General features: G+C 45.5%; 4 protein-coding genes across 9 annotated transcripts in view; 1 reads left to right on the forward strand and 3 right to left on the reverse strand.

Annotated features, from left to right (window-relative positions):
- TESK2 (testis associated actin remodelling kinase 2) overlaps nt 1-2,038 on the reverse strand; it is a 131,003-nt gene extending 128,965 nt beyond the window's left edge. For all 4 annotated transcript variants that reach the window (XM_057709025.1, XM_057709005.1, XM_057709015.1 and 1 more), the window contains exon 1: nt 1,724-2,038. The gene's annotated coding sequence lies outside the window, so the exon portion shown is untranslated. The remainder of the gene's footprint in view (nt 1-1,723) is intronic.
- Nucleotides 2,039-4,903: 2,865 nt separating this feature from the next.
- Nucleotides 4,904-8,285, reverse strand: CCDC163 (CCDC163 homolog). Of its 2 annotated transcripts, none has more exons than XM_057709128.1 (8): nt 7,853-8,285; nt 7,719-7,752; nt 7,350-7,537; nt 7,157-7,238; nt 6,807-6,993; nt 6,626-6,693; nt 6,264-6,331; nt 4,904-5,189 (listed from the first exon to the last, which is right to left on the reverse strand). In XM_057709128.1, exons 1-8 carry the CDS (start codon nt 7,928-7,930, stop codon nt 5,082-5,084), a joined length of 813 nt encoding a protein of 270 aa, XP_057565111.1. In that variant the 5' UTR covers nt 7,931-8,285; the 3' UTR covers nt 4,904-5,081. The 2 variants fall into 2 exon arrangements, with proteins under 2 accessions (XP_057565111.1, XP_057565100.1); XM_057709117.1 differs by having other exon boundaries at nt 7,350-7,540.
- A 228-nt stretch (nt 8,286-8,513) lies between these two features.
- Nucleotides 8,514-16,440, forward strand: MMACHC (metabolism of cobalamin associated C). 2 transcript variants are annotated; one of them, XR_009049214.1, is made up of 5 exons: nt 8,629-8,723; nt 10,709-10,903; nt 11,627-11,779; nt 12,380-13,451; nt 14,640-16,440. XR_009049214.1 is itself a non-coding variant. In XM_057709139.1 (4 exons), the coding sequence occupies exons 1-4, from the start codon at nt 8,643-8,645 to the stop codon at nt 12,791-12,793; spliced, it is 843 nt and encodes a 280-aa protein (XP_057565122.1). In that variant the 5' UTR covers nt 8,514-8,642; the 3' UTR covers nt 12,794-13,761. The 2 variants fall into 2 exon arrangements, 1 of the variants encoding a protein (XP_057565122.1); XM_057709139.1 differs by lacking the exon at nt 14,640-16,440 and having other exon boundaries at nt 8,514-8,723; nt 12,380-13,761.
- Nucleotides 13,848-25,755, reverse strand: PRDX1 (peroxiredoxin 1). The gene is made up of 6 exons (XM_057709160.1): nt 25,633-25,755; nt 23,619-23,735; nt 21,848-22,001; nt 21,206-21,328; nt 20,739-20,869; nt 13,848-14,204 (listed from the first exon to the last, which is right to left on the reverse strand). Exons 2-6 carry the CDS (start codon nt 23,722-23,724, stop codon nt 14,119-14,121), a joined length of 600 nt encoding a protein of 199 aa, XP_057565143.1. The 5' UTR covers nt 23,725-23,735; nt 25,633-25,755; the 3' UTR covers nt 13,848-14,118.
- Between the last annotated feature and the right edge of the window lie 720 nt (nt 25,756-26,475).

Below are 26,475 nucleotides of genomic sequence, written 5' to 3' on the forward strand. Positions count from 1 at the left end.
AGTGGAAAGAACACAGGTTTCAGAACTAGACAGACCTTTTTCAAATTCATGCCTATAGTCTTCCCAACTGTAAAAGAGAGATACTGATACCTACACAAGGCTGTTGTGATCTATAAAGCATCTTTATGGTGCCTGGCATATAGTATAACCTCAACAAAGGTATTTCACTACTATCAGCTCTCCTTCACAACCACAGTTGTTGAAAGAATAATTTTACTGTCTCACATTTGCTCCTCAATCCATCACAGTCTGACTACTGTCATCATTCCTACTATCACACTACCTTACAAAGAAAACAAGTGATCTCCTAATTATTAAATTCAGTGGTGTCTTCCTAATTCTTGTCCTACTGGTTATACACCACATCATACACTGATGGTCACCCTCTCCCTTCTTGAAACCCTTCCTCCCTTTGCCATTCTGTTCTAGTTCTTGTCCCATTGTTTTAATCTCTCTTTTTCAGTTTCTATTACCCTTCAAACAGTGATATTCCTTCTGGTCCACAGCCCTTTTCTTCTCCTCTTTCAGTATTACCATCCCGTACTAAGGCTTCAACTATCCCCCATTTATTCTTTGTTGACCCTCAAATGTATGTATTCACTTCCAACCTTTCTCCCAGTTTTCAGACCCAAATTTCCAGCTACCCACAATGATATCTGAAAAACACCCAAAACTAAACTCGTCCAAAAATCAAATTCATTACCTTCCCTCAAAATTATGTTCTCTATTTCAATTAACACCACCAATTCATCCCATCAGCCAAGTCAGAAATCTCCCACTAACTCTCTCAACTCTATCTTGAAACCTCATGGAACTGCGTGCCATTCTCTTCATTTTCCTACCACTATTCCCCTCTGACCTGGATTAGCACACTACTTTCCTGCCTACCTAGGCTTTCTGCCTCCACAAGTCTTCACTTTGAATTCTTCCACCATATTTCCACCAGAGATAATCAACCATACCAAACTCCTGCTTACAAAAGCGTCAATAGCTCCCCATACCTACAGGGCAAAGTACAAATTATTCGCGAGGATTTTTTCAGAGAGAGAAATTGAAAGGTTTTTAAATTCGAAAAACCCAGTGTCACTGCTAGCTAAATCTGAATACTGGCTTAGTCCAGAGCATTCAAAGTGAAGGATAAAAGGCAGAGGAGGGAAAAGGAGAGATGCGGAGAAGAGGGATGACAGGGAAGGAGTGGGAAAAAAAGGAGCCAGTAGTGTCTGAGGAGAGGGAAGTATCATTCCGGGGTAGAAGTGGGTGTTTTCGAGGGAAGAGTACGTTTGACAAAAGTGAGGGAGTCCAGATCTCTGAGCGAGCCCACAGGGTGGAGCTGAAGTTCTCAGAAACGGGAGTTCTCCGAGGAAATGAAGGCGTCCTGAGTCCCTGAAGTGGGGAAAGTGCCTGAGAGGAGTCGGGGACCAGGTCCCAGGCGTGAAGGAACTTCTCACGGGTTCCGGGCCTCTGAGGTTGGGCGGGAGAAGGCGCGGTGGGTGTGGGGGTGGAGGGGAGGAGCTGTCCCGGGACCCTGAGGGAAGCGAGACGAGCAGGGGAAGGGGTCGAGGAGTGACCCCGGCCGCTGAGAGGAGGGCCTCCGGGAAGCGAAGCAGTCCTGCCAGTGCTAAAAGACCCGAGCACCAACGCTCCGGAGCCCAGGCGGGTTAGCAGCCGCGCACGCGGGCCGGGGCGCCCCGGGTTCCTGCCCCACGCGCTCTCTTGGCGTTACCTGAGGCAGGACCTGCGCGGGCGGGACGGGGAGACGAAGGCAAAGAGGGAACATAGTAGCCTTCACAGCTCGGAGGCGGCAGTGGCTCCTAGCCTGCGGAGGCGGTGGGGGTCCCTCGCGCAGAAGCCGGCGACTCGGTGGGGCCGGCGGCGGCGGAGGACGAGGAAGCTACTGCCATGACCCTGCAGCCGGGGCAGCTCCCCCCGCCCGTTCAGCGGGGCCAGGACGAGGATCCGGCCGGCGAGCCAAGGACCGCAGCTGGGAGCGCCGCTGGGCTCCCCGGCAGCGAGCGACTGAAACGCCTGCCCCGCCGGGCAGGGGAGCTCGGGGCGGGGCTTCAACGGCCTCGCCCCTTTTCTCAAGCCCTCCCTCAGAGCAGCCAATCAATCGTCAATCCTCGAAAAACGAGCTAGTGGAATTGCCCAATTAGCGCTAGGAGTGCCACGTGGTATGAGGGTGGGCACAATGGGCGTTCAGAGAAGCCAATCATCAGCCCAAAGCGCCAACTCTGGAGGACGAAGGGAACCAATAGGAAGGAAGTGTAAAAAACAGAAGAGGCAGTGTGTGGGAAAGGCGGAACCAAGGGCGGGAATACGAGAAGGGACTACACCTGGGGGGAAACCCAAGTCCAGGAGCCTCTCAGAGGGCGGGACAGTAAACACAAAATGGACCAATCAAAATGCCAAACATATCGGCGCTTGGTAAATGATAAAGCCAACAGAAAATGGATTCGACTGGCGCGGCTTTTCGGTTGGTGAAGATAGAGCTGAATAAGGACCGAGTAGGCAAAAGCCGTATGAACGCAGTCAGACAGGATCTCAGTATAGTATGTGGGGAAAACTGATATAAACAATTATTAGCGACTTGAAATAGTAAGAGAAGTAGGTAGAAATGCTGAGCGAGCAATTCATCTAAACTAAGAGATTCGATTTGGTGAAGGCTTCTTTTAGGATGTAACCCTTAAGCTCGTTTGAAAACAGGGTAGGGAATAAGAATTCTATTCAGCTGTTCAACAGGCACATATTTCCTCATGCTTTCCATATGCATGGATCTCAGGCAGTCAGAATCTCATGCCTGAGCAGATTGGAACAGAACTAGAGCTTCCAGGGCAAGAACAGGTAAAGAAACAGTGCAGTATGGGCCTTCCTGCACCAGTGCTCCCTGAGGTTAGAGACCTCCTTTCTGACATCTTTAGATTTGCCTCCTGTTGGAAGGGTATTGACAGATGAGTGGGATTTGAATAGCTGGAGTATAGGTGGTGTGTATTCTTGGCGGCAATAAAGTTTAAGAAAGCTGTGTAGTAGGAGAGGAGTGGAGAGAGAAGAAGTTGAATGTGGGTTCAGCTTAAATGCCAAACCTGTCCTTTCTTTTTTATGCTGTGAGAATTATCAAAAAGGTTCTTTAGCAGGAGAGTAGCCTTAACAGGACACTGTTTTAGGAAGATTGATAGTTCACAGGATCTTTAAAGGGAGAAAAGAGATCACCATCACCCATTCCCCTTGGCCCAAAGCCTTTTCTATATCATTCTCCTGGCAATAAATCATGTGCTGCCCCCTGGTGACAGTTCAAATACCATTATTCCACATTGTTATTTAATGTTTCTGTTGGAGCCCTGGCACCCTAGCAAACTTGTCTTCCACAGACCTTGATGCAAAGTAGTTGATAAGTACAGCACTGGTAGCAAGTAGATTAAATAATGCCATTATGTCAGATGCATCACCTCCCCAGTGAAAGATGTAGAAGACAGGGGTTCCTTGTACCTGCTTTAGCAGGAAGATGAGACTTGATGGGAAGTTTTTGCTTTTGTTTTCTTGAACAGGTTCTGTTTGACCCAGGTATGCTCTTTACCATTCCACTCTCATCAATCTCCCTAATGCTGAGGGGAAAGAAACCCTGAGGATTGCCTTGTAGCTATTCAGATGTCAAGGCCCACTCTTCGTGACCTGTTAGGCCAGGGCCTTGAATGTACCCTGTAACAGGAAACAGTTCCTCCCCTACTCACTCCAGCCTTTTATTATGCTTTTATTTCAGATAATGGTCTCCTCTTCCCAGCTAGACTGAGCTAAGAGCTGGGAGTCCACTGTATACCTTAGCTCAGGACAAATACATACCAGGACTGTTATGTATTATGCTCAATAAACATTCCCTTGGTGGATAAATGACATTACTTTTGGCTATCGTTAGCAGTGGAAAAGACCTCATGGACTTCGTTGAGATGCTGCTACTTCTAGGGAAATCCTGGACTCCACTGTTCAAATACAAAGACAAGGCAAGGAAAAAGTAAAGCTTTCCTTAGTCTACCTAGGAAGATATACTTTCCAGAGAGCAACCGAGTGATGGAAGGATCAGAACCAATAGCCACAAAGTATTTTTAAAAATATAATATGATACAAAATATTAGAGTGCCTAATCCCTAGTAATAATAAGTATTGAATCATAAAATTTGTTTCAGTTAATAAATATATACATGTATATTTACTAGGCTACAATGTAAACTATTTCTTTTTTTTTTTAATGTGGACTTTTTTTTTTAAGTATTTATTGAATTTGTTACAATATTGCTTCTGTTTTATGTTTTGGTTTTTTGGCAGTGAGGCATGTGGGGTCTTAGCTCCCTGACCAGGGATCGAACCCACACCCTCTGCATTGGATGATGAAGTCTTAACCATTAGATGCCAGGGAAGTCCCTAACTGTATTTCTCACTGGAGGTCACAGTCAAAAAATCCTGAAAGCCACTGGATTAGACGTAGAGACTGAAAGAAGAGAGACTAAAGAGGGGACTGCTGCAGAAATGCAGCCTGGGCTGCTGAGGATGAAGCTATATGAAGAAGCTAGAGTGAACCTCAAGAGGCAGAAGCTGGAAAAAAAAGGAGAGAAGTCTTCCATTGCCCAGGTCAAGGGCCCACCAGAGTGTCTTGCCCTCCTCTGCATCCCCACAGCAGTACTGCCCCAGAGCGTTGTCCTACCTCATTCTACCCACCAGAATGGTAGCTCCCATCTTCTTCCAACTTCCACTGAGCACAGGGCTTGCACTCAGAAGACAGTTATAAATGTCTATGAACTTGGATTTCCGAGAAAGAGGTGGCAGGAAGCAGTCAAGTAAGAGAAAGAAGAAAAGGTACAGCTGGCTCTATCCCATGTGGGTGCTGATTCACAGAAAATGCATCAGGGAGGGTTAAACCATTTTATTGCAGTTGGTGGGTAGGGATGGACAGGCAGTGACGAGCCTCAGTAGGGAGGGCAAATACCAGCTAGATCAAAAGGGGAGGAGCAAAGGACCCAGAAACCTGTCCCTCCAAGGGGAAGGTAAGCAAAGAAGACTTCATCCTACTACTCTTACAAGTCCTTACAGGTCACTCAGGAGCATCTTGGGGCCCTTAAAGAATAGGTCCTCCTGCTCAAGGCTCTGGGTCTGGAGCTGAAAGCTGTTGGGCTCCAGGTTAGAAAGGGTATGCCTCTGGAGATCTAAGAGGAGAGAAAGGAAAGAAAGAACAAATCATCAGCAATCACTGTGATACATACAGATCTAGGCTGTGGGCCCTGATGCGGAGGGACATACAGGCCTGACTTGGGATAAGGAGCAACAGAGGTTGATGGATTCACAAAGAAAGAGGCAGAGACTCCATTCTACCCAGTGTCAAACAATTAGGCAGCTGGCATCCAGGCACCATTCAGATTCAGCTTTTCCCAGATCCCTGCCTTACCCCCACCTAGTTTCCTTAAAAGTTCCCAGCTACTGTCACTGTCGGGAAGACTGACTTCAGAGCTAGATGAAGAAAGAGACATGGCGAAGGTGGCAGCCAGGGGCAGCTTAGACTGGAGGACGTGAACGGAAGTCCTGCAAAGGGGAAAGAATCAGAGGCAGAGATGGTGCAGGTGGGTCAAGGGGCCCTCCCACCACAGAACTGTCCTCCTTCCTAAGGCTAGGACTCCAGTCTCCTCCCCCTTTCTCCTCCAAATATATAGATACTTCAGTGACTCTGTGTCAAGTAAAGAATGCCCAGTACTGCCCATATGGGCTGTAACCCCTAGCATACCACCCCTACCAGGTGGTGTCAAATCTAAGATAGCTGAACTTTGGTCCCCAATGCCTGGCCTCTGTGACACAAATCCCTTCCACTACCACAAGCACCCACACTCCCTGACCTGAGGAGGTCGTGCTCCCGTCGGGCATCCTGGACCTCTGTCCTCACAGCCTCCAGGGTGTGACCTTTGCCCTCCTGGCCACTTTGCAGCTGATCCAACATCTGCCAGACCATAGGCCCAGGTAGGACCAAACCTCTCCCTCTCCAGAAGGTACCCCCCTCCCCTCTTCAGCACACCTGGAACCCTCATGTGGACAAAGATAGTTTCTCATGGCCTGGAGCAGACGGCTTAGGAAGAGGAGCTTTGGAGGCAGGTGGAGTCAGCACAGGGAAGAGAGGGAAAGAGCTAGGGGTAGGAGAGGGTATCCTGGCCTGTCTGCAAAACGGGATAGATAGAGAAAGGAAGGGGCCTCCAAAAGGAGATATGAACAGATAGGTCCAATCCTGGTCCTACCTTCCTGCTGCGGGCCTGAGCTTGCCACCCCTCAGTCATCTGTTTCAGCAGCAGCTCCTGGTGCTGGCCTGCAGGTGAGAGAAAATGTAAGGGGGCCGTTCTCCAACTTCCTTCCTTCCCAATCCCTGCCTTGTGCCCAGCCTGGCACTGAAAACTAGGACGGAACCATTCTGGTCCAGCTGTTGGGAAGTTTCCAAGCTGACTGGGGAGACTAGACTCACACCAAGAGATAAGACAAAATATTTGGTCAGATTTCTGGGTAGCTCAAGCAGTCAGAGCTATGGTCATTTATTAGGAAAGCAAGAAGGCTTTCCAGAAAAAGGAATAGGTGAATTCATGCCCACCCCCAACCTTTTACTCACTCAGTTGGTCCCGCAGCAACTTCAGTTCCTCCCGAAGAATCTCTGACTCCTCCCACAGCAGTTGCCGCCTGCAGGGATGACAGAGGTGTCATTCTAAAGCCAATTAACAAGCCCAGAGGAGGCTACCAGAGTACAAGGACCTCAGAGGCCTGAAGAAGGCGAGGTTTTGCCCATCACTTACTCATTCTGCAGCTCTTGGTGAAGGCCACTGGTAGCACTGCACTTTTGTGGTCCTGTTTGTATTTGGACTCGGGCCTGTTCCTGCACCTGGCTTCGAAGGCCCTGCAGTTCCTTTCTCAGCCCCTCCAGGCATTGCTCCAGGAGAAAGACCCTTTGCTCTGGGCCCCCCTGTAGCAACCTTAGTGATGCTGTAGTGTGACAAGTCGGGGATCAGCCCCTGTAAGAACTTCACACATGAGCCTAGAGACTATACTTGCAAATCAAGACACAAGCGCACACACAACAGGAGTGCAACAAAATGTGTGCACATGTATGAGGCTGAGTATATGAAGAAAAGAACTTATCAGATACCTTCTAGGGCAGAGATCTGGTACTTCTGCTGTTCTCGCTCCTCCAGCAGGCCCTGCACAGCCTGCCTTAGTGCCTCAGTCACCTACCCAGGCAGAAAAACCACATGAGCTACTGTATAAGGGGCTCCCCCAACCCCTGGTATCCTTGTCTAACACAAACCCCAAAAATACACACCTAGGATCCCACGCCTCACCTGAGCCTGGGATCGAAGCTGGGATCGAAGAATAGTAACTTCATCCCAGAGAGAAGATGCATCACGGGCCTCAGCACAACTTAGCCTCTCTGGGACAATGGGAGTCTCTAGAGCCCAAGGCTGTTGAGTTTGGACTCCTGACTGGGGAGGCAAGTGATGAGGGGAAATCCAGGTCCCAGCCAGGTCTCCTGCTAAGGGAATAAGGAAGGGACAAGCACAAAGCCTCTTACGGTGAGGGGGAGAACAGATATTTGTTCCGGAAAAGAAGCTGGAATTTGGAAGGAACAGTGGATGGCACAGGCACTGGAAAAAGGCAGATCCTGGAAAGAGAAAAGGCTGAGGGATAGGTAGAAAAGGGACAATACTAACCCGCCGTGGAGACTCCAAGGGGATACAGCCTTTGCTGTAAAAGAAACAAATGCACAGGCTAATGAGTTCTGTCTTGCAGTCCCTTAACCCACATCCCCTAAACCGGAGGGCAGGGGATTCAGGCGTCCCCTCACCTTAATCCTGGCCACATTTCCGTCAGTAGCATTGAGAAGCGCGTCCAGCTGCTCAGACCAGCTCAGGCTCCTACTCATAGCCTGCGGCAGGAGTCTGGCTCCCTGGTGTCTTGTGCCCTTGCTCTTCCAACTGTGGACACCCAAGGCACAGCCCAGGAAAGACCACAACGTCAGATCTAAAGAAGTGAGTGGGGGATGCAATACTAAAAGTAAGGTTGCAATATGAGACCAAAACTGTGCCTCTGGGACTAGTCAGGGGAGCGGCGTCCTTGGGGAACTGCGGGAAAAGCGGGATGCTCTGATACGCAGATATCAGGTGGGAGTTGAAGGTGCCCAATCTTGGTCGAGACCTCTCCAGACGCGCGACGCTGGCGCCATCACACTGAGCCTGTGCCAGGGACTATTGCCGCCGCCCGGTTCAAACCTTACGGTAGGCCGGGAAAGCCTAACTTCGTACTGGCCTTCGCGGCGTCACCTGGGAAAATGAGTTCCCCTCTACTGGAGATAACCCGAGATGGAGGTTATCGAACTACGTTTCCCTGGAAGCAACACTCGCAGTCACACCCCCACCGTGAAGCTTGCCGGGAAATCGAGTCTTTTTGCTTCTGTAGTGGCTGCCTCTGAGTACCGAATGAACTACGTGTCCCAGGATGCATCGCGCAGAGCCAACGAGGTCCCGCTGCTGAGCCCGGTAGCTATTGGGAAATGGAGTCCAAGCTGCCTCAAAGCGTAACGTCTCGAGTTACCTTGAGACTCCATTCCCCAATAGGCTCAGCGGGTAGCGTGCGCTATGGAGCTGCAAGTCGCAGAGCTGAAGCAGAAGCTTGAAGACACGTTGTGCCCTTTTGGCTTCGAGGTTTACCCCTTCCAGGTTGGTTTAACCCTACCGTGGTGCTAGGGGTAAGTGTACGGTTGGCTTCGGTGCCACCGGCGTGAGGCCCGGGAGTCCTCTGATCTTTCCCGAGCTCTTCTGGCCCGGTGTCCTTTTGCCCTTTCGGGACTGTGTGTCCGCGGAGCTTGGGCCAAACGGGTAAAGAAGCGTTGCACGTTTGTCCTTTTAACTTAATACAATGCCAGATTGATGAATAGGAGACACCATATGATCCAGGAACCTTGTGGCTTTATCATCGACGTAATTTACAGGAAGAACGGGACCCATGGGGCTAGAGTCACTTTGGAAGCTTCCCGAAGGAGTTGGGAGAGGGCAAGGTCTGGAATGTTTGCATGGCTAGAATTTAGGTCACCTGATGAGCGAAGGGCATTTCCGATGTTGAACAAGCAAACAATTGGCTGGGTTGTTCCATCTACAAATAAAAGGTTACATTTATAACGTTGCCAATCTCCAGTGCTGGGCTGGGTATAGAAACTATACACTTGCCTGACATAGAAGTCTGGCATCACCACCTACCCTTGTTCACGTAGATCCATTTCCCCCACATCCAGTGCCCCCTGCACTGAGCCCTGTGCTTGGAAACAAAGGTAAATCAACTCAGCTTTAGCCATTTACCTGATGCTTAAGCGGCAGCCCACTTCCACTGAGTGGCACACAACAGTGCTAGGAGAGGATTATAGAGGAAGAGGTAGGTTGGATCTAGCCTCAGAGAGGCTTCCCTGTAAAAAAATGGAGTTGAACTACATATGAAAAGATAGGTTGGAAGGAAGGAGGGTTATGTACATCCCAAATATCAGGAATAGCTTGAGTAAAGGTGTGGAGGTAGTAGTGGTGAATGGCAGGTATAGGGGAGAATGGGGATGCCTATCTGGTGCAATCAAGTAGGCCTGGTAGTGGGAGCTATGGTACTGAACAGTGCCATCTACATACAACCCTGCCAGTCATTGTAGGCTCCTACTTCCTCACCTCCCCAGCTCCACATACAATCAGCCGCTGAGATCTTTAGGAATCTCTCTCCTAAATGTCCCAGATCCATTTTCTTCCATTCAACTCATCTATGCTCTGGTCCAGGCCACTATTTCTCATTTGGATTTCTGCAGTAACCTCCTTGCTATCACATTCCATACTCCACACTGCAGCCAGATTGATCTAAAACTGACCATTATGTCAGTTTATTTCTTAAATCTTCAATGGCTGGCCCCTCATGGTCACCAAATTAGACCCATATTCCTTAAATTGGTAGTATTCAAGGCCAGTCACAGTCTTACTCCTACTGATCTCTCCAGGCTTCTCTCCCTCTGCCCGCCTCCTCAGATGCTTCACTTCTTTCAAACTAGACAATTTGCTATTCTCCAACTATGCACTTTTTGCCTCTTTTATGCTGGGACCTATTTAAAACACACACCAGATTCTCCCTCTCCACATCAGCCTGTAAATTTCCTTCCTAGCCTTCACGACTCTGCTTCCAAGAAGCCTTTTCTAATTTCAGAAGACCTTCACTGGCACTGTTATTGCACTAATCACAGTACAATTTCTTTTTGTTCTTAGTTGTTTATGAATTCTTTGCCTCTCTATTGTAACTCCCTGTCATATTCAGATGAGTCCCCTATACACACACAGCATACAACATCAGTAGAATTTCATTGACTGAATGAGATGGAGGCTGGGCAAGATGCATGAAGCCTTGAATGCCAGACTAAGGTATGGGCCTGACTAAGGCCCAAGTTGACCTTTTTTTTTTTTTTTTTTTTAATTTTGATGAAGTCCAATTTATCAATTTGTCTTTTTTTCTTTTTTTTTTTTTTGGCACACGGGCTTAGTTGCTCCGCAGCATGTGGGATTCTCCTGGAGCTGGGATTGAACCCGTGACCTCTGCATTGGCAGGCGGATTCTTAACCACTGCGCCACCTAGGAAGCCCCCCAAGTTGACCTTTTGTATGGCCTGAATTTTCTCTCTGTTCCAGGTGGCATGGTACAATGCACTCCTGCCTCCAGCCTTTCACCTGCCCCTGCCAGGACCTACCCTGGCCTTCTTGGTACTCAGCACACCTGCCATGTTTGACCGGGCTCTCAAGCCCTTCCTGCAGAGCTGCCATCTCCAACCACTGACTGACCCTGTGGACCAGTGTGTGGCCTACCACCTGGGCCGTGTTAGAGAGGTGAGCAAGGCTGGCTATAGCCTCCCCCAGCTTCCAAACCTGCATCTTCTTCCAGCTCCTCCAAGCTCAGTGCGGGATCTAGACCTACCTAGGGCTAGGAGCCACTCCCCAAGCAGAAGGATATCCTAAAGCCAGCCTTGACATTGTGATCTCTCCCCATTCTGCCTTCTCACCTGAGGTTAGCAGCCCCCCAGGTCTAAAATTGATCTCACTCACCCTTCACTGATGGATAACTGTATGATCAGACTTCCCTTGGCCTCCAAATGAAATAGGAATAAGTCCAACACTCCCCATGAATCTCTCACCTGTCTTTGCCCTAGACCTGGAAGCTTTATGCTGTCTTTGGGGTCTTTTGAGGACAGAACGATACTCCCCCACTGCACACTTTACGTTTGTACATAGTCATGCATATACACTGGGTATCCCCAAAGCTGGGCCATGTCTTCCTCCACACTGGGCCTCTGAAGAACAGAGCCAAGTCACCCCTCATAAAGGATGTTTCTGAGCAAGACCTTGTGTATTTCCCTTCAAACATGGGCCCTCCTAGATACAGGATCATTTTCTTCACACTGAAGCCCCCGACCCCACTCCAAATTCAAGGTCATGTTTTCCCTTTAAACGTGACTTCTGAGGACAGGGCCACGTTAACACAACTCAAGGCTCTGTTGGGCATGGTCATGATTCTTCTTGTGCTAAAAGCCTCCCTCTCGTCATCTATCCCAGAGCCTCCCAGAGCTGCAAATAGAAGTCATCGCTGACTACGAGGTACACCCGAACCGGCGCCCCAAGATTCTGGCTCAGACAGCAGCCCATGTGGCTGGGGCAGCTTACTACTACCAAAGACAGGACGTGGAGTCTGACCCCTGGGGGACCCAGGTCAGAGGGCAAGTATGAATGGATAGGGACTGAGAAAGAAAATGAAACGAAAATTCCTCAAGACTTCAAGTCCCAGGAATTTTCCGGTGGCCTAGTGTTTAGGATTCCCAGTTTTCACTACTGTAGCCCAGGTTCAATACCTGGTCAGGGAACTGAGATCCCACAAACTGTGAGGTACAACCAGAAGAAAAAAATTTCAAGCCCATTTCCACCTCCCCCGGGGTAAAGGAGTTGATGGGCACAGTCCAGGACAAAGGTGCACCATGGTCAAGGGTCCAGTTCCACATGCTTTGTGATGTCTACCTGGGGTCACATCAGGTCAGAGAACTAGCCTGGAGCAGGCAGAGCTGTGATTACCATTGGTGAGACTGGGAAGCTGAGGATCAGCTTAAGGAACCTTTCCTTGTGGTCAGTGACTTCATGAAAAAAGTTGTCCAGGAGAGGAAATAGGGGAGGCCAGCCAAAACACGGACAAGAAGCTCACATGTGCAATCAGAATGAGATGAGAAATGAGAATAAGTGAACAAACCTAGTTTGCATTTATGGCAGCTGCATTTGGTGTGACCTCCATGACCTTACTTTTCTTTACCCTCTCCCCAGAACATAGCAGGTGTATGTATACATCCCAGATTTGGGGGCTGGTTTGCCATCCGAGGGGTGGTGCTGCTGCGTGGAATAGAGGTGCCGGATCTGCCACCCACAAAGCCCCTCGACTGTGTACCTACAAGAGCTGACCGGATCACCCTGCTTGAACGCTTCAATTTCCACTGGCACGATTGGACTTACCGGGATGCTGTGACACCTCAGGAGCGCTACTCAGAAGAACAGAAGGCCTACTTTTCCACTCCACCTGCCCAACGCTTGGCCTTGCTGGGCTTGGCCCAGCCCTCAGAGGAGCCCAACTCCACATCCCAAGAGCTTCATTTTAGCACATTCATACCCAAGAAGCCTCAGAATCCTAGCAGAGGCTGGCTCAGCCCCAGGGTCTCACCACCTGAATCCCCTGGCCCTTGATACCCTCCTCCCGTGTGGTATCCTAGTAACAGTGGCACATGCTGGGACTTACTTGGCTAGGCAAGACTTTTATTTTGGGTACAAGACAATCATTTTTGATTAAGAATTATAGATGTAAGGCTCAGAGAAGTTTGGTCAAGATTAAAGACCAAAGCAGACCCAGACTTCCCACCTGCCTTGCAACATGGGATAATTACCTATTACCATTTCTCTGCAGTGCTTCAAGATGCTATTTGTTACAGGGCTTAAGGAGCAACTACCCCCTAAATAACGGTACCTTCCTCAGATTATTGTGGAGACTGAATAAATATGAAACAGTACCTGAAATACAGTAAGCTATTATTGAAGGCTCCGGGGAACCCTGTACTGCTGCCCATAGGTCTTACCTGTCTGAATACTGGAGGGGTAGGTAGGCTGGGGTAGCCATGTCTGGAAAGGCACCACGTGATATATATGCCCTAGCCTCGAGAGCCCTGGAGGAAGCCACCTTTGCCACACTGACAACCTTCCCGAGGACAATGATAATGAATGAAGGCAAGACCCTTAAATCAAGGCTGGAAACCCAGGGAAGCCGAGAGGTGTTTCTGACTCACAAAGACCTACTCTACTGAATACGAGCCCTTATGTTTGTATCCCCCTCACCCTTCCAGTTCCAAAGGTACTGATGCCTCTAACTTTGATCTTTTACAGAACCAGTATCAGGCATTTATCAGAAGAGGCCAAGCTTTAGGTTTTCATACAGCCCTCCCAGTAGTGTAAAAATAAATGTCAGTAATCTCATTGGGGCCCTTCACCTGTAACCCAGCCTATAGCATAGATTGCAATGCCTTGGCCAATACTGTAGTAGGTCTTACTCTTCTCCAGATATGGTGAAACGAAACGTTAACACCTTGGTTCAGGTCCATTCCCTGTATCTACTTGCATTTCCCCCCAATATAATTTCCTGATTCTGAGCAGCTGTCACACCTCATTTTTCCCTAAAGAGGGAAAGCAAAGAGTAAACCCCTCTTAAAATCAAAGGCTAATGCCCCTCTAAAATGAAGAGTCGACAAGGTCTCAGTTCAAGTTTAATAAAACTACAAAAGATCAAAAGTGATACCCTACTACTGTACACATCAGCTAGTGTGCCCCAATAATACAGCTCAGGCCATTCCCTCCAGAGGAAAAAAGGCTGGCTTCCCCAACCCCTGCAGGAAAGGCCCATCTTGTCCCTCACCACATTTGGGCTGAGTGTAAGATCTTGTGTTTTAAGTATGACAATAGTACAAAAGAGGTTTTGTTACCATGGCCGCCTACTGCAGCCTGGCCCTAAAGTGGCCCAGTGCTCACTTCTGCTTAGAGAAATATTCTTTGCTCTTCTGGACATCAGGCTTGATGGTATCACTGCCAGGCTTCCAGCCAGCTGGACACACTGTAAGAGAAAGGGTACTAATTAATAACTTGATTAGTGGTGAGCTCCAACCTCCCATGGACAATTGGGTGCCTCAAAACCAAATCTGAGCCCTAAAGAGCTTCAACATTCAGGCATCAGAAAGCCTACCCTACAAGTTTGTCTGAGATCATTCAGCCTTTTAGTACAAGACTAACTATAAATATGTAACTTAATCCTCACCACAGCCCTAATTACTATGATACCTAATATATTCAACGCAGTGACTGAAATTTAAAGAAATTAAGTAACAGCTTCAACTTTATGCTTTGTTATAAAAATAACCTAAAAGCATGTACGGCAAAAGAATTTTGTTAATAGGTAGTAGATAAATAGGTATTCATATGTTCTGTTTAATTTTATGTATGCTTCAAAAATGCACCTTTTAAAAACTAAGCTTAAAATGCTCTTCAACAGATGGTGCTGGAACAGCTGGATTTCCACAAGTAAAACAATGCAATTGGACACCTATTCATATCATATACAAAAAATTTACTCAAAAATGGATCAACAACCTAAATATAAGAGCTAAAACCATAAACTCTTTGAAGAAAATACAGGGTGGTCAAACTTCATGACCCTGGATTTGGAACTGTATTCTTAGACATGATACTGAAAACACAAGCAACAGTAAAAAACAGAAGAAGAATATTGGACTTGATCAAAATTAAGGATGTTTGTAGATCAAAGGACATTATCAAGAGAGTGAAAACAACCCACAACATGGGAGCAAATATTTACAAATCATATCTGATAAGGGATTAATAGCCAAAATTAAAATCCAGAACTCCCAGAACTCAACAACAGCCAACTCAATTCAAAAATGGGCAAAGGACTCGAAAAAAGACATCTCCAAAGATATACAAATAGTCAATGAACACAAGAAAATATGCTATCACTAGTCAAAACCACAATGAGATACCATTTCACATACCCTAGGATGGCTATAGTTTAAAAAAAAAAGATGGAAAGTAAATGTTGGTAAGGATTTAAAGAACCCTTGGTATTGCTGGTGGGAATGTAAAATGGTACAGATGCTGTGGAAAAGTTTGGCAGCTCCTCAAGAATCTAAACAGAATTACCATATGACCCAGCAATTCTATTCCTATATATATACCCCAAAGTAATTGGAAACAAGGACTCAGAACCAGTTCACCAATATTTTAGCAATATTATTCACAACAGCCAAAAGGTGGAAACAACCTGTTAATGGGTAGATAGACAAAATGCAGTGTGTGTACACACACACACGTTGAAATATTATTCAACCTTTAAAAAGAATGAAGTTCTTCAGCAAGATTTTTTTTGATCCACCCCCTAGAATAATGGAAATAAAAACAGAAATAAATAAGTTGGACCTAATGAAACTTCAAAGCTTCTGCACAGCAAAGGAAACTATAAGCAAGACGAAAAGACAACCCTCAGAATGGGAGAAATATTTGCAAACGAATCAACAGACAGAGGACTAATCTCCAAAATATATAAACAGTTCATCCAACTCAATATCAAAAAAACACACAACCCAATCAGAAAATGGGCAGAAGACCTAAATAGGCATTTCTCCAAAGAAGACATACGGATGGCCAAGAGGCACTTGAAAAGCTGCTCAACATCACTAATTATTAGGGAAATGCAAATCAAAACTACAATGAGGTATCACCTCACACCGGTTAGAACGGGCATCATCAGAAAATCTACAAACAGTAAATGCTGGAGAGGGTGTGGAGAAAAAGGAACGCTCTTATGTTGCTGGTGGGAATGTAAATTGATACAGCCACTATGGAAAACAGTATGGAGGTTCCTTGCAAAACTGAAAATTGAACTACCATATGACCCAGCAATCCCACTCTGGGCATATACCCAGAGAACACCGAAATTCAAAAAGACACATGCACTCCAATGTTCACTGCAGCACTATCTGCAACAGCCAGGACATGGAAGCAACCTAAATGTCCATCAACAGATGAATGGATAAAGAAGATGTGGTACATACATACAATGGAATGTTACTCAGCTGTAAAAAGCAATGAAACTGGGACATTTTTAGAGACATGGATGGACCTAGAGACTGTCATACAGAGTGAAGTGAGTCAGAAAAAGAAAAACAAATATTGTATATTAACACATATACGTGGACTGTAGAAAAATGGTACAAATCAATCGGTTTGCAAGGCAGAAATAGAGACAGATGTAGAGAACAAACATATGGACACCAAGTGGGGAAAGTGGGGAGGGTTGGGGGGGAATGAATTGGGAGACTGGGATACCAAATTGTACACTCTAAATATATACAGTTTATTGTAAAAAATAAAAAAATAAAAAGTTAAAAAAAAAAAAAGAATGAAGTTCTGATATATACTACAGCCTGGATAAACTTTGAGAACCTTAAAAACATTATGCTAAGTGAAAGAAACCAAACACAAATGGATAAATACTATATGATTTCACTCACATTAAATATCTAGAATAAGCAAATTCATAGAGACAGAACGTAGAATAGAAGGGGCATACTGAGTTACTGCTTCATGGTTACTACTGCCTGTTTGGGATGATGAAGAGTTTGAGAAATAGTGGTGACAGATGTACAACACTGTGAATGTAATTAATGCCACTGAATTATACACTTAAAAAGGTAAATTATATATATATATAACCTAAAACTCACTTAAAAAAACTTAAATGACTTGCCCCCATACCCAAGAAAAATATAAGCTAAAAAATGACAAAGCTAGGATTGTGTAAACCCTAACACTAAAGTTGCTTCTTCCTTCCAGCAGCCCTTCAGAGATCTGAAGGCAGCAAGCAGCTTGCCTTCTCAGGGTTCCTCAACTCTGCCAAACAAGAATGCCTGAAATACAAAGGGGCAGGACCTCCACAGACGGTCCTGCTTGTTTCACTAAGTAACTGCTTTCTATACCTCGGGTAAGCAAAAGGTCGAAGTTTGAATCTTGTGCACATTTTATGCAGAAAAACATAACCTTCAACCTTTCCTACAATCCTGAGTTAGCAATGCTCCTTGGGCAAACCTGAGGAAAGTAAGGCAAGAGAACCAATCTCTGATTTTCCACTCTGTTCACTGTTTTGTCTTCTAGGAGACATGCAGTCACTAAAGTCCAATAATGGAGCAGCAAAAGTCTCACTTGCTCATGTGAGAAAGGGGAAAGCCCGTTTTGGTCCAAGAATGTCATAGCCTCAGATGTCACACACAGCCAACAGTGGTCTGGAAACAAGGTACAGATGGAACAAGCACTACATGGCAAACCCAGCTGCTTTACAAAATCTCCATTTGATTGTTACACAGTCATTAGCTTTAGTGGCACCAAAGGATTAAAACACAGGTCCTAAGTATAAACAAGCTTCTGAGAATAAAGAGCAGTATAAAAGCACAGACCCAGAGCCACCCCATAGTTTGCCGGCAGGGAAACCAAAGATTCTTCTGTCCAGGAAGAAAACATAGCTTGAGAAGAGCCCAATTATGACACAAAGATAGGAGGAATAATGAACCAGAAAGGACCTTGACAACTTAGCCTTCCTGGCACTAAGGCCTCACTTAAGACTGTACCAATAATTAATGACAGGACAGAAAGAGCCGCACTTGGACATTTCACTCATACCCAACAGTGCTGGTTTTTCAGATCAATATGGAGCCCAGCAGAAGTGGCTGAGTCCCACATTTACCAGCTTTCAAGTGGTAAAAGTTCCACTCTCCTCAACACAGAAGGCCCTAAACAATAACTTTTTCAGCATTTTAAATTACCTTTAAAAAAAAAAGGGCTTGAATTTGGATCCCAGTTCCACCATTAACTATGAATACATGCCATGTTTAAATACTGGTTTATTGATCCTTAAGAATAGGAATCTAAGATATTTTAAGTAAAAAAATTTTTTGTAGTATTTATCAGTTCCACCCTTTTCTCTACTAAAATGTAATGTAGTTCACTTAAAGACCCCCTCAAAAGAACTGTAAAATTCAAGATCAAAAAAATTTTTAAGTAGGCTATACAAATATCGGGTCATTATGTCATATACCTGAAACTAATGTCATGTATCAGTTATATCTCAATTTAAAAAATAGGAATGTAGGGTTATTTGTCAAACAAACAACACATGACAGCACCTAATATAGTGCTTGGTATTTACACGCTCTCAAGTGGTAACTGCCATATTATAAGCCATAAAAGGCTGCATGCAGAAAGCTGTGTCTGTTCTTATGGGATGGGAAGCAGCAGAGAATAGTGTGTGAAGAAGCAACCCTCACAGTCCTGAAAGCCTGGGTTCAAGAGTCTACGCCAAAAAAAAAAAAGGCTATGCAAGGTCCTAGGACAGTCCAGTACAGGGCCAACTTTGCCACTCCCCAGCTCCTTCCACCTTTGTGCTGAACCTCATTCTCCACCAGGTGGCAGTCACAGCAGCTGTCTGCTCCTTCAATCCAGAGTAAAGCCCACACATGCTTCTGCAAATGGTGCCTTCTGTTTCCCATAACCTATGAGCCTTCTACTCTAGTCAAGCTAGCACTTTTGGGTCCCCCAAACACCACTAATCCAGAATCTTAACTTCCACTTCAACTCACATTAGAGCTGAAATGAGTTGTTTTCTAGAGAAAGAAAATGAGATGTAGTAAGACAAGAAATCTCTCCAAGTCCACCTGTGCACTTGCTATCAGTAGCACTTGATCACAACTATCATATCCTTCATTATATTAAGCTGGTGTGGGTGGTGGTGTTCAAGATCCCCTTCTCCTACATGCCCAGCACTTGCATCAGTCTGAGGAGCTGAGTTCTTAAAACTAATCTCTTAGTTGGGGCAAGGTGGTCTCATTCCAAGCAACAAATACGCTGGGCAGAGGTGGGGAGCTGTCAAAAGCTACAGCCTTACAAACTCAAAGGCTAGAAGCAAGTAGTTCAGGACGTTATCAAAACACTGCAATGAGAATATATAAGGAGAGAAGAGCTAGAGCATAAGGACCTACACTCTAGCAAATGCTAGATACAAACCATAAATTGAATCTGCTCAGTCATGTTTAGATTTTTGCAAGGGCTCACAAAAACATCATCTTTGATCCTTAAACTTCTAATGAAGAACCTTGAGATTTCATCTCAAACCTCTGGCCCTAACCCTTCCTCCTTAAAAAAATTTTTATACTGAGCATATAATTTGATATTTGGTGACTATAAGTCTTACAAATACAACCACCACACTGCACAACAAAATGGATTTTTTAAGTTTTTTTTTTGATATGGACCATTTTTCAAGTCTTTATTGAATCTGTTACAATATTGCTTCTGTGGTTTATGTTTTTTGGCCATGAGGCAAGTGGGACCTTAGCTCCCCAACCAGGGATCCAACCTGCACCCCCCGCATTGGAAGGGGTAGTCTTAACTACTGGACCACCAGGGAAGTCCCAGAATGGATTTTTAAAAGACAGTAATGTATTAACTATTTCTGCCTATTGTCTTTGGATAAGTTATCTTAGTCCTATTTTCTTTTTTTTTTTTAATTTATTGGATTTTTTTCTTTTTGATTGGCTGTGTTGGGTCTTCATTGCTGCACACAGGCATTCTCTGGTTGTGGCGAGTGGGGGCTGCTCTTCATTGTGGTGCGTGGGCTCCTCATTGTGGTGGCTTCTCTTGTTGTGGAGCATGGGCTCTAGGTGCGTGGGCTTCAGTAGTTGTGGTACATGGGCTCAATAGTTGTGGCTCACGGGCTCTAGAGCGCAGGCTCAATAGTTGTGGCGCACAGTCTTAGCTGCTCCATGGCATATGGTATCTTCCTGGGGCAGGGCCTGAACCCGTGTCCCCTGCATTGGCAGGCAGATTCTTAACCACTGCACCACCTAGGAAATCCCCTTAGTCCTATTTTCATTTCCCAAATTTCAAAACTGGTTGGACATTACCTTCATTTTTATTTATTTTGTTTAAGATTTTTTTTGATGTAGATCATTTTTTGAAGTCTTTATTGAATTTGTTACAATACTGCTTCTGTTTTATGTTTTGGTGTTTTGGCTGGGAGGCATGTGGAATCTTAGCTCCCCCACCCCGACCAGGGATCGCACCTGCACTTCCCCCTTCATTGGAAGGTGAAGTCTTAACCACTGGACCGCCAGGGATGTCCCTACTTTATTTTTTATTTTTTAAAACCCCAATAGAACAAATATGGTCTACAGAGATTAAGCTCTTCTCCCAATAGACACTCATCAAGAGTGGCATGCTTTATCTCTAGATGTGATTCCCAACCTTTTTTTTGCCCATATATACCTATGAAATCCTCCTACACTCAAGTTGAAACTGCAGAAGTGAGCGATTCTAAATGAGCAAGGCAGATGCTGGGAATATGTGGTTGGAACAAAAAGCCTTTATATTCTCCTTCCCAAGCTTTTCCACTACCCCGCCCCCACAACACACTATAATCCAGACACTGCAATTTCTTGAAGAGACATAATCACCCTTTTCTTATCCGGTAGACTTTGTTCCTACCATCTTTCCCACTCCCTTGTCCTGTCACCAGGCAGTGACTTACCTTCCCCATGTTTGTCAGTAAACTGGAAGGCCTGAACTAGTCTCAGTGTCTCATCCACAGAACGGCCAACAGGAAGGTCATTTACGGTGATCTGTCGAAGGATACCTTTATCATCAATAATAAAAAGGCCCCTGGAAAGAAAATATTAAAGGTTTGAGAAAGTGCAGTTTTAGAAACTGTTTTGTCAGAATAGAGAAGAAATGGAAATGAGCTGGTCTCCTGCACTTGCACTGGCCTTCCCCTTAGGCCCTGCATAAAGAATGAAACGAGAGCATCATACCATATACCTTTAACTTACACAGTGATGTATATCAATTATTTCTCAATAGAACGGCGGAAAAAAATGAAATGAGAAAAAAGCCTCCACAGATCAGGGCTCTACCTTTCAAATAAAAGGTCCTCAGCCTATCAGATAATTTCTCCTGATGAATGTCAGCCCCGCGCAGCGCCCCTCCCCGGGTATATACCTGAATGAGATGCCTTCATCAGCCTTTAAGACGCCATAGTCCTGAGCAATGGTGCGCTTGGGGTCTGATATCAAGGGAATGTTCATGGGTCCCAGTCCTCCTTGTTTCTTGGGCGTGTTGATCCTACAGCAAAAAGCACACATATAACTACCTTCACTCAACGTCTTGAGTAGCAAAGCATTACTGTATCTATTCCTTCCCTTTCCAATATTCCTACTCTAAGTTCCCCCAAAATTTCAAACGTTTTCAAAATTTCAAAAATAAATGGCTGAAAACAGTTAAGGTCACCAGGGTATACTCAGCTGCAATCCAACCTGCTTCTCCTCTGATGCCAGGTAATAAGAGCAACAAGAGAAAGTCAAAGCATTTGCACTCTTCTATAAGGAGCCAGAAGTCAATACTTGAGAAAGTCTATTGCCAACGTCTCGTCTCCTCAGTCCCAGTTGCTGCTTAATTTAAAAGTTCACATGCCTAGACTTCCCTGGTGGTCCAGTGGTTAAGACACAGGCTTCCACTGCAGGGGGCACAGGTTCAATCCTTGGTCGGGGAATTAAGATCCCACATGCCATGCAGCATGGCCAAAAAATAGAAAAAAATAATAAAAAAATAAAACCTCCAAGCTAAATGGACCAAGAGATTTACCATGCCAGGTGACAGAAGTGAGAATCCACAGAAGCACCGATCACTTGGCAGTTGAGTTTCTTAAATTCTTCTGCCCTATCACTGAAAGCAATGATCTCCGTGGGGCACACAAAGGTGAAGTCAAGAGGGTAAAAGAAGAACACAACATATTTTCCTGGGAGGGGAGAAATTAAAAAAAAAAAAAAAAAAAGCCCAAGTTAGCCTTTGAAAGAGACTTCCTTGCTGTAAAGAGAATATATATCTGAAAGTTGATGGCAGACACAACCATTAAAATGCCAAGATACTCAACAAAGATGACTCCTAGCAGCTACTGTCAGAACCTCTTCCATAAGTTCTTTTAGTTTCCATGCTTTATTTTCCTGCTTCCATGTTAGCTGCCAACTACAGATAAACACTGTTCAGTCTAATTTTGATCTTCTCTGGTGGTTAACATTAGCACAAACACCAAGTTCTCCAGTGAAGAAAAGAAAAAGCAAGGATGCAATTACCTACTGGACAGTCTAACGCCAATGCTTATATAATCAGTACCCAGAAAGAGCTGAATTGCTGGATTCTCTGCTGCAAGGCTCTAAGACTGACAAGAAAAAAATTATAAGGAAAAAGTTCCAAAAATTCTCCTCGTAGGTAACAGCATTTCCAAGTTGGAATTTTATGAAAGTCATTATGATTACCAATTGAAGTATTCTAGATCTTCAACCTCCTAGGCAGCTTCTCACCATACCTAATGTGCTGAGCTATCTGGAACAATTCCAAATATTCACTTATTTTCAGATAGTAACAATGTTTGAAAATCAAAAAAAGCTCTTCCTTTTGATATTCACTTTGAACGCAAAATCACTATAAACACACTCATCTCAACAACTTTCCCCAGGGCTTTGCCTAACAAGTTTCAGCAGGTTAAGCCCAGGAAGGCACAGAGCAGCCCTTGCTAAACCTCATGCCTTTACCCTTGGACCAGGGCCATCTCCCTATGCTGATACTTACATTGTTTGCCAGAAGGAGCTTCCCTCCACAGGGCCCCACTTATCTGCTCTCATTCCACCCAATCTGTGCAACCTGTTAACAAAACTAGTCACAGGTTCTATCCAAAAGCTGACTCTAGGAACTGATTGCCATACCACCAAGAAAAGTATACCTGACATCTGAGTTTCAGGTTTGCATTCTAAGGAATTTATATTTTCAATTGTCCCAGAAGATGCTGCTGCTCCAGGACTGCAAAGTAAAAAGAGCCTCAACAGAACTTGCCAGGTGTCTACTTGAAACTATTTAACAGAAAGGAGAGTTGTTCCAACTGTGACATCAACTTTCCTCTGGGGGCAAAATAGTCAAGGACATGTGCCTAAGCCCTCTGCCTAATACAGCAATCATGACACACATATTTCGTAAACTGAACTGAACATACAGAGCTCCAAAGACTTGAGCTCTGAGACTTTAAATTTTTGAAGGCCTCTTATAACAAAATAATGAGAATATCTCCAATAATATAATGGAGGAGCAATACTGGGAAGATAATCGAGACAGTATGTCCAAACATAATGAAGCATCATGTGCTTTCTCCAAACAGAGTTTTGACTTAGGATATCTACCCTATGCTCATTGATGAGAATCACCACTTCGATTCAATAGCAAGGCAACAGCCTCTTACCCTAAAGATACAGAAGATATAAAAAAAAATCACTTTACAATCAAACATGACAAGAAATACAGAAACTGGACAAGCCATCCCTAGATTATAATATAATTCCATAATAACGAACCTAATTACTCTTACCTTTGTAGTCAGATAGGCTGATATCTTTGAACTGACCATCTGGCATAACAGCCGTTGCTTTGAACTGGGGGGCATGGTGCCCAATTTTGGCATTTCCTGAAGACATACTGCTATCAGCTGGAAAAGAGAAAAGAGAAAATGAATTAGATGCAAGCCTTACTTTTCCAGATAACCAGCAACCTTAATCTACTTAAGAGACTTAGCTGTAGAAATTGTCCAGTGGCACTGAGTATACATAATATACAATTTATTTTTATTTTTTTAACATTTATTTATTTGGCTGCAGCGTGTCTTCACTGCAGCGAGAGGGCTCTTAGTTGTGGTATGCAAGATCTAGTTCTCTGATCAGGGATGGAAACAGAGCCCTCTGCATTGGGAGCACGGAGTCTTAACCACTGGACCACCAGAGGAGTCCCTACATTATCTTTTATAATAAGAAGCATGAACCGAGCTTTCCAACTTTCAAACAAAAATATTATACATTTCTGAACCTCAGCTGTTTTCTCTCCCCCCCTTTTTTTTGGATTGTACTTTTGAGGTTTATTTTTTACTTTTTTAAACTTGTATTGGAGTACAGCTGATTTATAATGTTATGTTTTCATTTTCAAATGGAAATTTATTTATAAGTTGAAGTAACCTCTTACTGTTCCTGAACCACCATTTGTACAACTGCCTTTTCTTCTGTACTTTCATTATACACATGCACAGAGAGAAGGGGGTGGAAACTCTCAAACCTGGATCCAAATGCACAATGCCATAAATACTGAGCACCTGACTCCCAGAAGTTGCCCTTTCCCAGGACTGCACTTCCATCTGCCTTCAGAATGTGGGAAGCACACTTTTACCTTTCTCCAGGTAGACTTGCCCAAGACAGCACACACCCTAAAGTAAATCCAACTTTTTAAGAGGTAAGACCAAAATTATGTCCTCTGATCAATTTCAAAGTTCTAGGTGTTGTGTTTAACGCCCAGGAGCCCTTTCAAAAATGGCTTTCTTATCTCGGAGCCAAGATCCTAGGACAATAATCAGTAGAATGACAATCAATTTATTGCCACAAAGCAATATTACACTGGATTCACCCAGGTCAAAACCAAGATAAGATTTAATCCAGTTCGAAAGCCCCAAGAAACTAACTTTTCAAGTCCCAAAGTTCTTGGTTCACAATACAAAAGAAATGTTGTGAGCATCGACTGCCACAAACTTTTTAACCGCTTAACATCTATAACAGCAAACCAAAAACAACCACCAGTAAGGCACGAAGCAACCTGGCAACCAAACAAAGGATGTGACCGTAACATAATGGCTTTCTTGCCCAAATCTGCTTTTCCTGGGGGCCCCCACGTCCACTAAAAGCACAACCAATGGTGGGGGGGGGCGGGGGGGGGAGGCGGCTAGACTTACAGCTGGTGCGTTCCCTTGAACTTGCCTGGAAGAAGCCACGCTCCCAAAACCCACTTCAGGTACCCTGTTGCTGGCTCCCCCACCCCAGCCCTTCAGAAAGCACCAGCAGCCTTCACCGAGGGCATGTAGGATCACCATAAACCCCACTCTGTAGCTAAAAAATTGAAGACGGAGAACGGAATCTCAGTATCCGAAACTCCACTGCTAGTCACAGCTCAGGACCGAGAACAACCTTTCCCCCTTCTACACAACGGGCAGGTAGACTCATTTTCCGATCAGTTTGCAGATCCACTCTACAAGCTTCCCGAACTGCCCCCGCCCCCCACCACGGCAGGAGACCCCATCGCCACCAACCCGCCCCAATGCCACGCCAAACCAATCAGCGCCCTCTGCTTTGGCTGCCGAGGGAAGAGAAGACTCAAGCCGCCGCTGGCCTCCGGGTTCAATCACGTCCCCGCACCCACAAGCGGGTCCCACGTGAGGGCCACCTAACCCGGCCGCTTTCTTCGTCAGAGAACCCCAGTTAAGAGGGGCAGGCCCCAAGGAGAAGGAGAAAGAAGAGAAAAAGGCGACGCGGGGCGCTGCGGCCCGTGGAGGCTGCCCACATACTCACCCGTTCTCACAGACAAACCAAGCAGAGCAGCCAGGAAGAAGCTACGCGAAGCGTGCGCGGGGCGCTGCCTTTATAGCCTATAAGGCTCTCGCGAGAGTCAGGGCGGGCTGGGGGTGCGGGTGGGGGAGGGGGGAGAGGGGAATCCGGCCCCAGCACCGCCCAGACCCAACGCGCCCCGCCAGGATGACTCAGCGCTTTCCCCTGCTGGGGGCGGGCTCGGGCGCAAAGAGTACCAATCCCCTTCGCCGCGGCGGATGTTTGAGGTCGGAGTCCGAGGCGTTTTTTTGATCACTTCCGAACCCGAACATCTCCGCCTTGTGTTTAAGGCCCAAGGCCAGAGTAAGGGTCCTGGCTGCTGCCCACGGAAGACCAGCCTAACCAAGCCCTGAGAATGATCTCTTCAAATACTTCTCAGATATTCTGCCCAGATTCCCGCAGCCTCTTCTCTAGTGCTGATCCTCAGTAACCCTCATTGCTTAAACAGCCTCCCTTATTGTTCTGTCTGATAACGGGGTTGCTGCTTTCGGTCTCCCATCCCTGAGTTCCTGTCCCATCCACTCCACTGCGACTGGAGGGAATCTTTCTGAAATCTGATCTTGTCACTCACTCACTCACCCCTCTGATTTGTGGTTCATAAAAACTGGGGCTCTGTATTCCTGAGTTAAAATGCTTTATTGTTATTTTATCTGTGGCCTTCAGGCAAGAGCCTTAATCCATTAACCTTACTTTTCTCGCCTATAAAATGGGAATACTGTTAATTCTTTGTCAAGATCATCTCTGTAGCTTATTTAGCACAGTACCTAGTTCTTATTATACATTGTAAGTGTTAGCCATTATCATTAC

The sequence above is a fragment of the Hippopotamus amphibius genome, chromosome 1 (genome assembly GCF_030028045.1).
Source record: "Hippopotamus amphibius kiboko isolate mHipAmp2 chromosome 1, mHipAmp2.hap2, whole genome shotgun sequence".
Taxonomy (NCBI): domain Eukaryota; kingdom Metazoa; phylum Chordata; class Mammalia; order Artiodactyla; family Hippopotamidae; genus Hippopotamus; species Hippopotamus amphibius.

What these genes read in the sequence shown, in the direction of transcription:
- CCDC163 (XM_057709117.1), bottom strand. Translation starts at nt 7,930, where the DNA reads ATGAGTAGGAGCCTGAGCTGGTCTGAGCAGCTGGACGCGCTTCTCAAT. An exon ending in GAAATGTGGCCAGGATTAAG is followed by an intron (nt 7,753 to 7,852) that starts GTGAGGGGACGC and finishes TTTCTTTTACAG; the next exon opens with CAAAGGCTGTATCCCCTTGG. An exon ending in CTCAGGCCCGCAGCAGGAAG is followed by an intron (nt 5,190 to 6,263) that starts GTAGGACCAGGA and finishes CTCTCCTCTTAG; the next exon opens with ATCTCCAGAGGCATACCCTT.
- MMACHC (XM_057709139.1), top strand. Translation starts at nt 8,643, where the DNA reads ATGGAGCTGCAAGTCGCAGAGCTGAAGCAGAAGCTTGAAGACACGTTG. An exon ending in TCGAGGTTTACCCCTTCCAG is followed by an intron (nt 8,724 to 10,708) that starts GTTGGTTTAACC and finishes TCTCTGTTCCAG; the next exon opens with GTGGCATGGTACAATGCACT. An exon ending in ACCTGGGCCGTGTTAGAGAG is followed by an intron (nt 10,904 to 11,626) that starts GTGAGCAAGGCT and finishes CATCTATCCCAG; the next exon opens with AGCCTCCCAGAGCTGCAAAT.
- PRDX1 (XM_057709160.1), bottom strand. Translation starts at nt 23,724, where the DNA reads ATGTCTTCAGGAAATGCCAAAATTGGGCACCATGCCCCCCAGTTCAAA. An exon ending in CAGCCTATCTGACTACAAAG is followed by an intron (nt 22,002 to 23,618) that starts GTAAGAGTAATT and finishes CTCCCCTCCCAG; the next exon opens with GAAAATATGTTGTGTTCTTC. An exon ending in GATGAAGGCATCTCATTCAG is followed by an intron (nt 20,870 to 21,205) that starts GTATATACCCGG and finishes TTTTCTTTCCAG; the next exon opens with GGGCCTTTTTATTATTGATG.